The sequence below is a fragment of the Ahaetulla prasina genome, chromosome 2 (genome assembly GCF_028640845.1).
Source record: "Ahaetulla prasina isolate Xishuangbanna chromosome 2, ASM2864084v1, whole genome shotgun sequence".
Classification (NCBI taxonomy): Eukaryota; Metazoa; Chordata; class Lepidosauria; order Squamata; family Colubridae; genus Ahaetulla; species Ahaetulla prasina.
Window position 1 is genome coordinate 110174142 of NC_080540.1, and position 17497 is coordinate 110191638.

The 17497-nt window shown below is 37.5% G+C and overlaps 1 protein-coding gene across 1 annotated transcript in view; it reads left to right on the plus strand.

Annotated features, from left to right (window-relative positions):
* The window catches only part of SLIT3 (slit guidance ligand 3), a 570113-nt gene extending 563718 nt beyond the window's left edge, over nucleotides 1–6395 (plus strand). Inside the window, exon 37 of the mRNA XM_058174175.1 lies at nucleotides 3021–6395. Within this exon, the coding sequence (XP_058030158.1) occupies nucleotides 3021–3259 (239 nt within the window). The 3' untranslated portion in view covers nucleotides 3260–6395. The remainder of the gene's footprint in view (nucleotides 1–3020) is intronic.
* The last annotated feature ends 11102 nt before the right edge of the window (nucleotides 6396–17497 follow it).

The window sequence follows — 17497 nt, forward strand, 5'->3', positions numbered from 1 at the left end:
TTACGTTAGCAGTTTGCATAGTAAATCTTAACTAAGATAAAAATCCAGAAATCAAAGGGACACAGAAACATCCTTATACCGATTAGACTACATAGCTAGGTATTGTCTTCTCTGATAAGCAGCATTCCTTCAGGGCTTTAGAAATAACTTTTCCCAGTCGTACTTGCAAATTCTACAAACTGAATGAGAATGTTTTTGTACATAAAATATATGTCCTAATGAAATGTCATTAAACTATAATCTCTGCCAGGATGAATTTTTGAAAGAGAATGTTACGCAATTCCCTTTTAAAATAATTTTCATATTAAATTGTGTTAATATTTCAATTAGTGTTTCAGTTAACTTTTATTAACATAAAGGAGATGCATGTTAATATTAATGGGATGTACTTTTAACAAGATTACAGACCTATAGTTAATTACTTTCTCAGAGTTTATTAGCAAAATTAAGTCAGAAATTTTTCAGTGTTATAGCTTGATACAGATTATACTAAAGGATATTGCTTTGACTGAAAAATAAAGCTGAACACATATGTCACATTCCAAAAAGTATTGTCTCACACTGTCAAACTTGTGAGATAATTCAGACAAGAAGCACACCCAGAAATATTAGTTCTAAATTTATTGTAAGATTACATTTCAGAATATTGCAGGTGTGAAAGTACGTCTCTCCCCACTTCATCTTTACAGTCCCAGAAATTAGGGAGTATCTTTTTCTGAGATGTTTACCACACCCAGGTTCCTCTGTGGGTTTAGTTCCAACTTGTCTGGTCCTTGTCTCCTGCAGCTCTTCCACCTGTCTTTCAAGCTCATTTCCACATACCATTAAATATTCTTTTGCTAACCTAAGGCCAATCTGTTTCTCCATGTTCCATTTGTACTATGGTTTCCTGATCTACGGATAGGTTTTTCGTGAGGAGGATAAAATGTTCTGAGATTCCCATTTTTCTAAATACACTGCAGATCTTAACGTATATACATACATGCATTTATTGATGTATTTATTTATTTATCAACAAGTACAAGGAAACAAGTAACAGTATAGACATAGACATTGACACATGAAAAAATTGGCACAAATAAAAGGATACAAATAGTCAAAACATAGCCATAAACACATAGAATGATTACATATAAATGGGGACAGTAGGACAGGGATGGTAGGCACTCTCGTGCGCTTATGCACGTCCCCTTAGGGACCTCTTAAGAAACATGAAAGGTCCACGGTAGACAGTTAAAGGTAAAAGGTATGGGGATTAGTGAGACTAACAACAGGATCAGGTAGAGTGTTCCAGACATTTACTACTCTATTGCAGAAGTCATATTATCTACAATTAAGATTAGAGCGAATTACATTGAGTTTGAATCTATTGATAGCCCTTGTGTTATTATGGTTGAAATTAAAGTACTCATTTACAGGTAGGATGTTTTGGTAAATAATCTTATGAACTAAGCATAAGTCAGAATGTAGACAGCGTAGTTCGAGGCTATCCAGACCTAAAATTTCAAGCCTGGTGGAATTCAAGGAATTTTATTTCGAGCAGAAGATTTGAGTATTCTTCTAGTAAAATATCTCTAGACCTTCTCTAATGTATTGATGTCTGAAATACAGTGAGGGTTCCAGCCAGTATTCAAGTATAGGTTTGGCAAAGGTTTTATATGCCCTAGTTTGAAGTATAGCGTCACCAGAGAGAAAACTTCGTAAAATAAGATTGACAACTCTTAATGCCTTTTTTGCAATGACGTTACAGTGAGCTCTGGGACTTAGATCTTTTGAAGTGAGTACTCCTATGATCAACATCATCAACATCATCAAAGACATTTCTGTAATCAATGAAGCACATCTCTTTTTGCTGTTGTTTGATTATCCCTTATGTATTGGCAATAATGCTTTGTGTTCCTCCACCCAAATCCAGTTTGAACATCTGATATTTCTGTCTCCAAATAACAGAGTTGGAAGAGAGCTTGGAAGTCTTCTAGTCTAACCCCCTGCTCAGGCAGGAAACTCTATACTATTTCAGACAAAGGCATTCCATGTAGAGCTCTAGTCTGTGTTGGATTCTTCTGCTAGGGTGCGAAATTAAGAATACTATACAATAGTTTGCATACTCTGTTAAGTTAAGTCTGTTAGGTCTTCTTTCTTTGGTATTGGTATGTGCATCGACCTCCAATATGTCACCAAGTCTCCAGATTTACTGCCACAGCTTTATTAGAATCTTTATGAACTAAACAGTGTTATCTTATCTCTTTCAGCATCTGTCCCCTATTGCTTCATAGCTCTTACTCTAATAACATTCCAGAGATCACTACAAATGTAGTGGCAGCCTTGTGGCAGTGTAGTTTTGAAGTCCTCATTAGTCAAGTTCAGTTTTATAGTTGACTGTATCATTCTTTTGGTTGGCTGTGATCTTTTTATAACAACTGCTTTTGTACTTCCATTTCTAAGCTGCCCAAGGTCACTAAGGAGTCAGATGGCCTTGAAATTGGATGGATGGACAGACAGATGGATAATAAGCAGGCGGGCAGTCAGTCAAAGAGACATTAATACATGGAAGATAGATAGATAGATAGATAGGTAGATAGATAGATAGATAGATAGGTAGATAGATAGATAGATAGATAGATAGATAGATAGATAGATAGATAGATGATAGATAGATAGATAGATAGATAGATAGATAGATAGATAGATAGATAGATAGATAAATAGATAGATAGATAGATATAGATAAATGATAGATAGATAGATAATGGACAGACAGACAAACAGAGGAATGCTTCCTGATCATTTCAAAAAAATAGGTGTCATGCTGCAATTCTACAAACTTATACTATATTATTCACCAAAATATCCAGGAAAAGGGTCATTTATAGCAGTTTCGTTCTGCAAATATTTTTAAGTCATGTGGCATGAAGCCATGTTCTTGATCTTCAGATTTTTGTTTTTAATCAAAAAGATTATAAAAGATTATCTTAAAAGATGACAAAAGATGAACTTGAGCCATGCTTTTGTTTTCACAGAAAATGTCTGTCAAGGAGAGATTATTCGTGAATTCATTCGGAAGCAACAAGATTCGATCGCTTGTGTCTCTATGGTGAAGGTACCTCGTGTGGAATGCCATGGCACTTGTGGGAACAATCAGTGTTGTGTTGTTCTCCGCAGCAAAAGGCGGAAATACGGCTTCCAGTGTGTGGATGGCTCTTCCTTTACAGAAGAGCTAGAGAGACATGTGGAGTGTGGCTGTGCAAAGTGTTTATAAGCTTTTGATCAGCCTCTTTGCCCTTTGTATCAAATCTGCTTTCCAACACAGGACCTATTTACTTTTAAGTGAAGAAGAGAATATTAAGTATATTGTAAAATAAGCAAAAAAAAGTTATTTTTATTATGAAAAGTGACTATTTTCATCTTTTATTATATAAAATCTGACCATTCTGGGTATATGTATCATATATGAGTTATTTTTACTATGGATTTTTTTTTTTACAGTTGGTAAAAAAAATGGGAAAATATTCCAAACCTAAACACAGGGATTAAAAAAAGAGTATAATTGATAAGCTTTGCACAGTGGCCAGATGTGAAAGGAATTCAAACTGTTTGCCACAGAATTAATGAAACAGGTGTTGAAATGGTCTGGATATATATACATAATAGGAGCGATACATTCTATGATCATTTGTGCCCAGGATTGCTCAGTTAATAGCCTTCTCTCATGACAATGAAAGCTATATTTGTCACTGTTGTGATTTGCTTGATACCATTGCCAAGCACACACACACACACACACACACAAACACACACACTGTGATAACACTGTTGTAGCTTGGGCCTTATACACAGATGGTTTTATGCACACATTAATGCAATGGTAATAGTAATGTATTTTGTCTTCTGTATATGATTGATTGGCACTCAATTACATTTATCCTATGTTGGGGATCTAGCACAATCACTCATACATGGTAAAGTTGGGAAACATATTCTTTATACATTTGTTTAGACTAACAAACTCAAAGGACATTTTATGAAACTCATAATGAATAACAGAGGGAATTATCCAATTCCTTGGCACATACTTCCTTGTCCTTCAGCCTGTGAACTAGACCAGTGGTGGGTTGCTCCCGGTTCTGTCCGGTTCTTGCAAACCGGTAGTAAAAGCAGCGGGAGGCTCTACTCATCCGCCTGGATATCATAATTGACAAAATGTGCATGCGCAGAAGCTTCTGTGTGTGTGGCCATTGCGAACCGGTAGTAAAGGTAAGTAGAACCCACCCCTGAACTAGACCCTCTATATCTCAACACCCAGAGCATCTTGTATGCATCCTCAAGCAAATAAAGGATGAGAAGGTAATTTCCTGTGGTGATGAGCTTTTCATTTGCCATTTCAGAGGATTTAGGTTTTTTGGCTTCTAGTTGCAAAGCAGAATGGCAAAGAATGCACTGAAACACTGCCTTAACCGATCATGACAATCCATTTAAAAAGTATTTACACAGATATATTTTACTTAATCCAAGAGTGTGTTATTCAGGTATTATTACCTGAATATCAGCTCTTTGCAACTAACTCTGCATATATTGAGGTGGCTGCAATTTTGCAAATTGTAAAGGAATTTTCCCCCTCCAGATGTAAACTGAGCCACATATGGCAATTGCCTAAAACAACTTCTGACTACCAGCATGTAGAAGTCTTTCCATCAGCCCTGTCTCCACCTGTTGCTGGATTGCTAGTTATGACATGGAGAGTTATTGATACCAATATAGTGCGTGTTATACTTACCACATAAGAGAACCATGATACAAAAGTGGTTTCATTTAGTTCTCAACATTTATCATCAAGTCCTTACAAAATAGCTTTTGGAAAGGAGAATGTTGACTGGAGGAGACATCTCAGAAAGTTGTACTTCAGCACCATAAATGCCTTTCGCCCTTTGCACAACTGCATTTAGCTTCTTTTCCTGGATCTCTCTTCTTTTTCTTGGTATTGTAATAGTAATAGGAGAGCCTACCTTGCCATGGAGAAGGGTGAGATAATTTTCAGAAGGCCTGGAAAAAGGAAGAATAGGAGGGACATCTCTTCACATTCCAATAAGAACTTGAAAAATCAGCAGAAATCTTAAATTTGAGATATGTAGACTGTAGCCATGCTCACCTGGAGCAATGGTTTAGTACATTTGCCTTTGAAGTAGCAAAATATTGGTGTCTCTTCTACTAAGGACAAATGTTTGTTTTCTTATCATGCTTCAAGCATTCACATTTCAGAAGTCTTAAGAATCTAAGAATCCTTATTCTATTGCAGTCTTTTGAAAGCCACAATAGTTTGTTCAGATTTCCTAATGGATTCTCAGGATAACTTTAGGCAGGAGGGAAATAACGGATACAATGGTTGCCTTTCAGAGTAAACGGTAATACATGGAGCCTGCAATCAGTGTAAAATAAAACAATCACTAGTTACTTTGCCAAAAAGTGATTGAAATAATAGAGTTCAGCGGCTGGCAGGGGAGTAAAAGACTGCAATGGAGATTGGGGTTTGTTATTTTGAGCACAATATGTGATCTAGAAGCAGCTGGAATTTATAACACAGAAATGCACCATAGTTTGTGGAGACCAAAAGTTTGCAAAAAGAAATGCAACAACATTCTTTTCTTTGAATAAGACTTTGGCACAAGGCATCCTTTCCTTAATGATTTATTCTTATGCATGGCATCTCTTACCCAAAAAGCCTCTGCCTCTGTTGCAGAGCATAATTCAGCCAGAATAGGCAGATCTTAGTTCAAAGGCTACTAAAGAATGTATACTCCTAAATAGGAAATGAAAAATACAATATTAAAATAGTAACAAAAAAGGTACAATCTGTACAATTCATTGTCTTCTGTTAGCAAAGTAATATATTTGACAAGACCAAAAATAATAACAATAAAAAGACATCAACATTTTGTGAAATAATTCCAAAAATGTATACAGAATTTCCAAAATGAACAAGAATTAACCACAGTGGAGTAATATTGGCTGCCTTCCCTCAATATATTATTTGGATTAGAAGAATTAGAAGAAATAATAGACACTTTATTTGCTTGCTGCCATTAGATAGTTTATGCTGTGTTGTGTTTCAATTGATTATATGGAATCTGATTTCTTTGTCTGTGTTTTTTAAGTGCCAAAAGATCTATGAAGTTAGTTTAAAAAGTGTTAATTAGATCTCTCTAAGCTGTCAAAATGACAGTAGTACGTCTCAGCTATTGTATGGGGAATGCAGTACCCTACTTTTTAAAAGTAATATAAAGAAAGAACCCTATAAAAATTGTACATTGGCAATGTGGATTAGTATGAATTTTGTGTATTTTACTGGATTGTCCTCTTGTGATGTAATAAATTTAAGTAAATTGTTGGGTTACGGATAATTGTAGTTTGTCTTGTGTTGCTTTTTTTTTTTTCCCTGTCAGTTGGGCACATTTCCAGGTCCTTTCCAGGCATTTTTGAACCTGTTAGCTATCTCTTGGGCTAGTGGCACACAAGGGAATGTGTATAATTTAGGAGGTGCAATGGCTTCTGAAATTGATCACTTTATTAACTGACATGAACTTTCATATTATTTAATTTCTGTTCTCATACAGGTGAACCGCAAGTGGAAACAATCTGAGCTATAACAGCACTGGGCAGGCCCAAGGCATGGAGATGGATTTTAAATTACTACTTTCAATAAATTTAAGAAACTACATGGGTGGGGTGAGGGGGTGAGTCAAAAAGAACTAATTCAAAAGATGCATATTTAATTCCATCACGGCATAATATATTCGAAAATTACCCTTTTATTCTCTGCCTCTTCTTTGTGTAATCAATTGCCATAAATCCTTATGTCTCAGGTTGCCAAAATAGTAGAAGTCAGCAAGACCAAAATAAAGTTATTTGTGATAAACCAACAAATGACATAAAATAGGAGATTGCAACTCAGATTCTCATCATTTGAGAGAATGAATCTGTTTTTATTTTTAAGTGAAAAAAAAAAACCCAAAATGTTTACCATTGTAATTTGTCCTCATCATTATTTTCATTTTACTGCCAGGAATGACTGCTTGTTAACCATTTTTATTTTCCCGATCTATCATATTTATTTTACCCCTTACGCAGTTAAGTCCATAGATCCTGGTTCAATACCTTGTCTGGAAAGAACAAATCTTGTCAAGAAATAAAATAAAACCAGTAGCAGAATTGCAAACATTCTTCTGAAAACTGTCATGATACAAATTGTGATCAATGGGTTAAGCAGAAGTGAATTATCAAAACTAATCAATAGAAAGCAATTTAATTTTACAGTCCTTTTAATTGAATGTAATAGGAAATGAAACAGTAGGCATTCCAGAAAGACAGCATGTTGCTACAAATCTAGAAACAAGTCTGGTAACAGTAAGTACTTCTCACTTTGTACTTGAGACTCATTCCATACTGATGTGATGGCATTATAGTGATATCATGATTTATGAAGACAAGATCACTTTTCACTCAGTATATTTGTGTATTTAAAGTGAAGTTACTCTGAATTTTATCAAGAACCCATGAAGAAACTTGGCAATCTTGAAAAGAACATATACATAAAAATAATGGGAGAAATGAAAGCAGTGCTGTGATACGTATTTATCAGCCACCAGACAACTGGCTGCAAAGCACAGATAGCAGAATGCTAATAGGTAGCAAAATTAACAGAAAAATAATTACATGCAATTCTTATCTTGACTCATTCTCTTGGAAGAGCAGTTATCTGTTCTATTAGGCACTTAGGTGGGGGAAAGATAACATGATAATATTGAAGCCAGTAACAGAAATACAATTAAGGAATTAGATGAATTACTTCCTAGCACACTGAAGGAACCTGGACAAGTCAATACACATTATCTCTAGAGAAATCCTGGAGACCAGGTAAAGTACCAGCTGATAGAAGAAACACAAATATTATCCTTATCTTCAAAAAAAGTGGTGGTGAAGTGGAAAGAATCCAAGGATTTACAGGCCAGTCATTCTGATATCAGTTCCTAGGATGATTCTAGTTGAGAATACATCTAAGCACTTTGAGAAGGATGTAATTGTCACAGGGTAGCATGGATTTGTTAAGAAATCTTGCCAGACAAAACATACCTCATTTTTTGTTCGGGTGACTTTCTAAGTATAGTGGACATATTACATCTTAACTTTGATTTTTAAAAAAAAACATTTATTTTTTTAAAGAGATATCCAATCTAGAATTAAGAAGAAATTTCTTGACAGTGGAACAGATAAATTGCCTCCAGAGTTTGTGGGTGATCCTTCACTGGATGTTTTCAAGAAGAGGTTGGACAAGCACTGGTCTGCAATTGTATAGGACCTCCTGCTTGAGCAGCAGGTTGAACTAGAAGACCTCCAAGGTCTTTTCTAACCCTGTTATTCCATATTCTATTTAAGAAAATACCCAATGGCATTTTAGCAACCTACTGAAGTGTGGGCTGGGTGCCCTGACAATTAAATTGGTAAACAGCTAACTTAAAATCTGTACTAAAATGGTGTTCATTAATGGTTCTTCAAGAAATTGTAGTATTGAATGGGATATGAGAAAATCGACATGGGTCCTGTACTCATCATAACTTTATTAAAGTGAGATTTTTCAGAAAACAGAAAATCTTTAGAGAGTGCAGAAGTGTTCCTCTCTTCTGCTCCAATGCTGGTAGCTCACTGATAAGCTACACTTATCAAAAGTTTTGACAAGCAATGTTATCTTCATTGACCACCTAAACTTTTGTAGGCGACTGAATATTGATTCTTCTGACAGTGCTCACTAAATCTTGGGTGCCAGAGAAGCTGTGGAACAGAGCAAGTTGAAGCAACTTGATTGCTTTGCTCTTAGAATTAAGGCAATCACATTGCTTCATGAAGCAGATTTGAGAGAGTGCTTCACTCAAAGCTTCAAAAATGGCACTCCTCATTTGAAGGTCTGCACAGTCGTGACTGATTATTCATAGGGTAGTGTGCTTCCATTTACTAGACATGTTCAAGTAGTAGAGGATGGAAAGAGATGGTTCAGTTTGGTTTCTTATGCTATGCAAAGATTTGAACTTAATGACTAGCTGGCCCCTTCCAGATATAAGATTCAAAATTTGCTGACCCTTTCAGCTTAAATGAAAAAACTACAAGTTGATTCCAAATATCACATGCAATGTCTGTTACGTTAAGTGCTTATCTAATCTTCGTTCACCAGTTTATGGAACTTTCAAAGAAAAATCTTTCAACTTAAAATATGTACATAACTTCTATGCCGTCAGCATTCCTTCAAAAAGGCTTACTAGTCGTGAAAAAGAATTGTGCTAAAGAAGTCCAGATATAAAAGAAGTAACTGTTTAAACTAACTTAATTTTAAATAATAAGAAAAAGAGAAAAGTGGAAATCTTTTTAGGGAGCACATTCTAGATGTCAATCTTTCAAATAACTTTGGCATTACATCATAACTTTATCATCTCCAAGTAAATCCATTAGAAAAGAATTATTTTATTTTATTATCCTTATATTGGAATATGCTAAGCATGAATAGCCATATTAAACAATGAACAATGTGTCATAATGTCATGGGATTGAAAAAATGAGCAGTTTTATGCAATATATTTGTGTGAATAAACATGTCTGAAAGAAACCAATCCAAAATGGGATAGAAGACAAATAGATTGGTTCAAATACATTTCAGCCTATGATGATATAGAAAAGTACCAGATTTTTTTTTACTAGTTTAATAACCTACAGCAAAGCACAGCTGAACATTTCCTTCCCCAAATTGTAAGATAAAGCCTATTTCCTCCTAGGAGGCTTTGGGAAAATAAAACAAGAAGAAAAAGACAAAAAATGGGAGTAAATGGCGTTGTGACACCTCTTCATAAAATCCATCTAGTGTGAAAAAAACTGTCCCTGATTTGTCCTTAAAGGGATGGTTCAGTTTTGGAAAGAATTCTTTGGGAGGGGCTTAATCTCTCTCTTGATCTCCCTCCATCCTATTACCAACATACAAGAATTATCCAAGGTTTCACAGAAATTGGATTAGCTCAAATATTAACAGAATGCTCTTGAAGTTGAAGGCATTGACAATTTCTCTGTGCTGATTCAACAACTGGATGAGGTCATGTTTGCCTATAGAGCTGCAGCTGGGGGATATGCTATTTTGAACCCTAGGACTGAGGAGAATGGAGGACAGCAGCTGTGTAAATGCCACATCCTGAGCCCCGATATAAGTGGGTTGAAGTCATTTATTTGGCATGCGGACCTATTTGATGAGGACAGGTTGCCAGCCTTTGACACGTCCTGCTCAAACAAATCCAGCAGGAGAGATGCTTTTTGTTATTGCCACAATTAGAAATGTGCAAATGTGATCCACACAATCAAATATTTTCCACTTCCTGCCCATCCCTAGTGGGCAAAATAACACTGCAGGGAAGCAGAAAAATTGCCAGGATAAAGATATTTGCAAAGTTACTATGAGCAGGAGTGCTGAAAGAAGAAACATATGCTTTGCATAGGGAGAGGTGGGAACAGAAGAAATATCTGAATGTCCATCGTGAGGACCCAGATTGTTGGGGGCAATAAGTTGACTTTGTATATAATATACAAATGGATGAAGACTATTGCTAACATAGTGTAAGCCGCCCTGAGTCTTCAGAGAAGGGCGGGATATAAATGCAAATAAAAAAAATACAGATACATATTTTATATTTTTCCTCATGCCTGAAGAGCCAAAAGAAGTGGAGAGGAGAGTTTCCCCCACACACACTTTGTATTACTAGAGAGATTCTGAGGGAATCTAACAGTAACTATTTAATATAGCACAAAAACTTATTTATGGCATAGATTTCATGGGACCTGGAATTATGTAATCTTGTTTACAGATGTGAACATATTTAAAAGTAAAGAGGGATTTGTGGCTTTAAATGCCTCTTGATAGCCTTAATTTTGCTCTCCATAATGGAGCAGGAGGGAAGAAAGGTACAGGAGGCACCAAGGATACTTGGTGTATCAAAGATGGGACATAGCAAAAAAGAAAGAAAAAGAAAAAACAATGGACAAAAATAGCTCATTCAGATTTTGCTAATTTGAAAGAGTTAAGAATATAATTGGGACGAAGTTACTTTCTTACACACACACCCCTTATCCTCAACCAACCAAAAACAATCCACTTTCTCTCAAGCTAACAAATAATTATAGCAGAAAATATACCCAACAGAAAGATTGGTGAATCTCAGAAATCATCTTACAACAGTTTACAGTTGACACCTATTGTAAAATCCCTGCATTTCAATAACCTGATCTAGCTCGAATCAGACCTAGTTAGAGTATGGATGCTTTCTGTATACATTATGGCTTTACTAGTCAGCAAAAATAAACCCCCAGGGTTTCTGATAGTAGACTGAGGTCTGAATCTAAAAAGAGATAAAGCAAACTGGGGGAAACAAGGGCTTAATTACAAGAAATGTTTTCAAGATATGTACAGGTAATCCTCAAATTATGACCACAATTGAGCCCAAGTAATTGAGCTAAGAAATTTGTTAAGTGAGTTTTAGCAATAACAATAGCACTTAGATTTATATAACGCTTCACAGTGCTTTACAGCCCTCTCTAAGTGGTTTACAGAGTCAGCATATTTCCCCCAACAAACTGGGTCCTCATTTTACCCACCTCGGAAGCATGGAAGGCTGAGTCAACCTTGAGCCTGGTGAGATTCGATCTGCCAAACTGCTGGCAGCCGGTGATCAGCAGAAGTAGCCTGCAGTACTGCATTCTAACCACTGCGTCACCGCGGTTCTATGAGAGTTTTATCCCATTTTACAACTTTTCTTGCCACATTTGTTAAGTGAATCACTGAAATTGTTACACAGTTGTATAACAAAATTAGTAACACCTATGTTAAGTGCATTTGGTTTCCCATTGACTTTGCTTAACAGAAGTTTGCAAAAGATAATTACATGACCCTGGGACACTGCGACCTTGATAAATGTGAGTCAGTTGTCAAGCAGCCGAATGTCAATCACGTGACCATGGGGATGCTGCAATGGTCATAAGTGTAAAAAATGGTCAAAAGTCAGTTTTTTCAGTGCCATTGTAACTTCAAACAGTCACTGAGCGAACTGTTTTAAGTCAAGCACTCCCTGCATTGGAGTGGCAAATATAGGCACGAATTAGCATAACGTGAGCTGGGTCACCTTGCACCAGTCACTCTCTTTCAGCCCTAGGAAGGAAGCAATGGCAAACCACTTCAGAAAAAGCTTGCCAAGAAAACTGTAGGGGCTTGTTCAGGCAATTGCCAAGAATCAATGCTGGCTCGAAAAAGAGGACACCATGATAAAGACAATAGAGACAAACAGGAGAGTCTCAAAAGAAAACATTTAGTTCACTGATAAGAGAAATTAAATGTAGGAGAGGGAAAAAAGCAAATAACCTTGAGTGCATTCTTTTGTAGGCAGGGACTCAAGATGCTGAAGTATGTTTGAACTATTATAGAACAAAAAAAAGGTATGGACATAAAATTTCCCATGAATGGTATTTACAATGTGTTATTTGAATGCTGAGACTGAAACTTAAAAACAATCCATGCCATCATTTAGATATTTAAATTAAATGAAACACACCTGTATTAACCTTGTTATATATATTTTATGGGCACGTCCAATCGTATCAGATTGGGTCATTTGGAAACAATACTGATGGATTTGGATTTGAAATATTTTTCACATGGTTATGTATTAGGGATGCAGTGGCTCAGTGGTTAAGATGCTGAGCTTGTTGATCGAAAGGTCAGCAGTTCGAATCCCTAGTGCTGCATAATGGGGTGAGCTCCCATTACTTGTCCCAGCTTCTGCCAACCTAGCAGTTCGAAAGCATGTAAAAATGCAAAAAGAAAAATAGGGACCACCTTTGGTGGGAAGGTAACAGCGTTCCATGCGCCTTTGGCATTTAGTCATGCCAGCCACGTGACAACGGAGACATCTTTGGACAGCGCTAGCTCTTTGGAGATGAGCACCGCCCCCTAGAGTCGGGAATAACTAACATATATGTGCTAGGGGAACCTTTACCTTAAGTATTGATAAAATTTCCCTGCAAATTTGTGGAAAAAAGTAAAATTGATATAGGGGTTTTGTACTGCAGTTTTGAATATGTGATATTTTAGCCATTAGCAATGCTTGGCAACCAGGTATTTAGACTCAGAGACTCACAACATTAATCGAGATATGCATGACATAATAACCATAGCCAGTTGTAAGGCACTAATTTATAGATACTGGTGACTGGTGAATCTGATCCACCACCTTGACTTTCTAGTGTTTTCAACCATTTCTCCTTACTTTTGTTTTTAATCCAGGTCAGGTAGGTTTTCTTCTAAATAAGGAATGCAGCTACATATTATATTTATTTTCTAAGTCTGCCTATGGGAACAATGTGGGGCACCGAAAAAGAGACATCTGCAGAATCCAACAATTCTGCCCAAATGAGTGAGTGTCACAATATCATGATGCAAGCTTTGACCCTAGCGTACTGTACCTTTGTGTGATCTCATGACATGCAATACAAAATGGACACAGCTTACATCACAATGGTACAATGTTAATTTCATAATTTCCCACCCCCCCAACCAATGATAAAATGATGGTTCTAAATAAAGATGCTATATATCAGAAGCTGATACAATTCTATTAATGGAAGGAATGTCTTTAAAATTATGTTACTGGGATAAAGAGTTGGAAATCCACAAACGAGGTGTTTGCTGGATATCTCTGGGCATGTACCATATCTAACAGAATAATAGAGTTTGAAGGGACCTTAGAGTCCAATTCCCTGCACAAGCAGGAAACCCTATACCATTTCAGACAAATGGTTGTCCAATCTCTTCTTAAATCCTTCAGTGTTGGAGCACCCACAACTTCTGGAGGCAAGTAAGCAACTGTTAGTCTCTGACAATAAATGATAAAGCCCATCGCTAAGTTAAACAGCATAAGTTCCATTTGCTGACTAGATGAAAATTTCCTTGGGGACTCTGTCAGAGCTAACATGAGTTTCATCAAAGAAGAAATATGGGAAGGACAAGAAATAATACAGAAATATGTGAATATGTGAACTAAAGAAACCAGCAGGGGGAGTACAGAGATCGTCGGATCTCTCTAGTTTTGCTACAAATTAATTACCAGTCTAAACCATTCCTTTTCTTATACAGCTTATCTCAGCTACATTCTACTTTTTATGACAACCAAAAACACAAGTCAGGCAGACCTTGTTGATAGTACACTGCCTGTCACTCCAGCGCATGTACTTAAATTGTAGGGGTAAATTTTATTTTTTTAAAAAATCACTTATCAAAATAGAATGTTGGCTAGAATTCATAAACCCATATCTGCAGTCGGATTCATGAAATACCAGATTCATGACGGCTGCACCATAGAAACAAAACACATTTCTAACTTGGTAATGCTTTCCTATGCAGATCTAATCCTTATTAAGAGGGGTATGAATGCTTTTTCTTTCCTTGAGAAGTCAGGCTGCCTGATTGCTATGAATAGCGTAGTTTGCAAGAAAATTAAGCCTTGATACGAAGTTCTGAATGATTTTCTTGAGCCTATCATCAATTATCTGTGATAGCACAGCTAACTGGGTTTTTTCAGTGTTTGCAAATGTAAAGACAATCCAGAAATATTGCAGTTATACTCTTCTTTTTCAGATCATACAACCTATGGGACATTAAGGCCACATTTGAGGGGCCTCTTACATTACATCCACATCCAGGGGTGGGCTGCTGGGGGTTCACAGGAATTCATGAGAACCTCTAGATAAGATTCTGTGCAGTTCGGAGAACCCCCAAATCCTACTTGTGGCTGCCCCCGCCCCTCCTAGGAGGTCCCCACACAGCCCGTTTCAGATGCAGGTAAGTGCACGGCGCGTGCGGAGGCTCAGGGAGGCCAAAAAATGAGCCTACCAGAAGTTTGGGAAGGCCTGTTTCCATCCTCCAGAGGGCCTCAAGAGCCTGGGAAGGCTGTTTTCACCCTCCTGTAGGCTCGAGGAAAGTTTCCGGAGCCTGGGGAGGGTAAAAACGCCACCACCACCACCCCACTGCCTTAGTGCAGCAGGCCGACTAGGCCACACCCACCCAGCAACCAGGCAGAGAACCCCTTGCTAAAAAATTTAAAGCCCATCCCTGTCCACATCAACTTTATTTTACCTAGGTAGAAAACTAAGAGTGTCGTTTTTGGGTGGCCCAAATTTAAATGGGAACTTGATAGCAGCAGGAACTTAGTGTTTGCTATGTACGGTATCTTTGCAGTTATTTAGTACTTATCTCGATAAGTATCCATCCAGAGAAATTATGGACTCTGTCCACTTAAAGTTCTGCCTAAAAAAAGACCTACCTTCATAAAGCAGCCTAGTTGTACTTATAAGCAGATACCAAATTCTGAGAAAAATATAAGCTTGGGAAAAAAGCCACAGATCATTTTACTGTATCAATTAATCAATCAGAATAGAGTTGGAAGGGACCTTTGAGGTCTTCTAATCCAACCACTGCTCAAGCAGGAGACCCTATACCAGTGATGGTTAACCTTTTTGGTGCCAAATGCCCAAAGTGCACCAATGCATGCACGTTTGCCCGAATCCCCAAAATACAATGTGAGTGCCCCCCATGGTTGACTCCTGGCCCTGCGCATGTGCCCTGCCCCATGTTTTGGCTTCCAGGTTGGTGCAGGAGGCTTTCTAGGCCCAAAATGGGGTGCAGGGGCCACGCGAGGCCTCCCAGTGTCCCATTTTGGACCTGGAAAGCCTCTTGCACCAACCTGCACCCCCTCCATATGCAACCCCCTCCATGCATGCACATGCATGTCCCCCAAATGCACCCTGCCCCATGTGTGTCAGAGACCCAAAGACCAGCTGGCTGGCAGGAAGCATTTGCACAGTGAAGCTGGGATGGGGTGACTGCTGGCATGCCCACAGAGAGGTCTATGTGGCACGCATAGTGGCACGCATGCCATAGGTTCACCATCATGGCCCTTTACCATTTCTGACAAGTGGCTGTCCAATCTCCAGTGATGAAGCACCCACAACTTCTGAAGGCAAGCTCTTCCACTGGTTAATTGTTCTCACTGTTTGGAAGTTTTTCCTTAATTCCAGGTTGCTTCTCTCCTTGATTAGTTTTCATCTATTGTTTCTTGTCCTGCCCTCTGAGGGTTTTGGAAAATAAGTTGACCTCCTCTTCTTAGTGGCAGCCCCTCAAATACTGGAATACTGCTCATGTCACCCCTTTTCTTCAGACTAGCCATACCAATTCCTGCAACCCTTCTTCATATGTTTTATTCTCCAGGCATTTGATCATCTTAGTTTTTCCAAAGTCTTATCTTTTCTGTAATTGGTGACCAAAACTGGATACAGACTTACTAAGGTACTAGTACTTCATGTGATTTTGATTCTATGCCTCTGTTTATACAACCAAGGATTGTATTAGCATTTTTAGCTGCTGCCACACACTGCCATCACCCAATGTAAATTTATAATAAATTTAATAAACAATAATGCCAATCCTAAATTACAATTTAAAACCATACATCTGGAAGAAAATGCACACTAAAAGGCATAGGAACCACCCTCACCCCAAGGCCTCGGAGAAGAGCCAAGTGCAAACCACAAGAATCTTACATGAGATTATGACAGAAGTGCTAAAACTGTGAAGTGATACTTTCTAGGCCTCATCAGATCATGATGCTTATTGGAAGGCAACTGGAGTATGCTAAATCTGCCTGAGCATATAAGGATGAATAGAAGTAAAAACAAAACAAAAAACCTTTTATGTGTGTGTGTGTGTGTGTGTGTGTGTGTACTATTTTATCCTATCTGTAGAATACATACGGTATATTTAACTATCATTAAGTATTCATCTGTAAAAAAGCTGTGACAGGTATCTTCAGAAATTATTTGCTTGCTTGTTTGTTTGTTTGTTTATATCTTTTGCATTTATGAACCAACCATCTCCCTCAAAGAGGGACTAAATATTTTCTGGAGAGTATCTTTTGAATTTCTTCCGGCCATGAAGAAAAATAAATTTCTTTCATAGTCTATTTAATGGAGGAAATCTGTCAGATAAAATGATCACACCAATGTCTTGATAAATTTCCCTTGCGTAAGCCGAAAACGTAGTCCAAGATAACACTTTAAATGAAATTAAAACCTACCTTTAGTTGTGGATACAGAAAAAGTGTCAAAAGGCTGTGCAAGTATTGATGGTTCATAGAAGGCATTTAATTGGTTTGATTGCTTTTTACCCTTGGCACTGTTCCCAAATGAATGGAGAAAAATGTGCATTTTTGTGAGCTCCAGTTTCATAACCTTTGGCCCTTCAGCTGGAACTCTTGGCAGCACAATTGCTAACTCAGCTTCAGAAGAAGAAGTCGCTTATCTGAAGTAATTCAGGGGGAAAGACACATAGTTCCTATAGGGAATCTCATTTTCTGATCCCACAACCAGCTCTCCT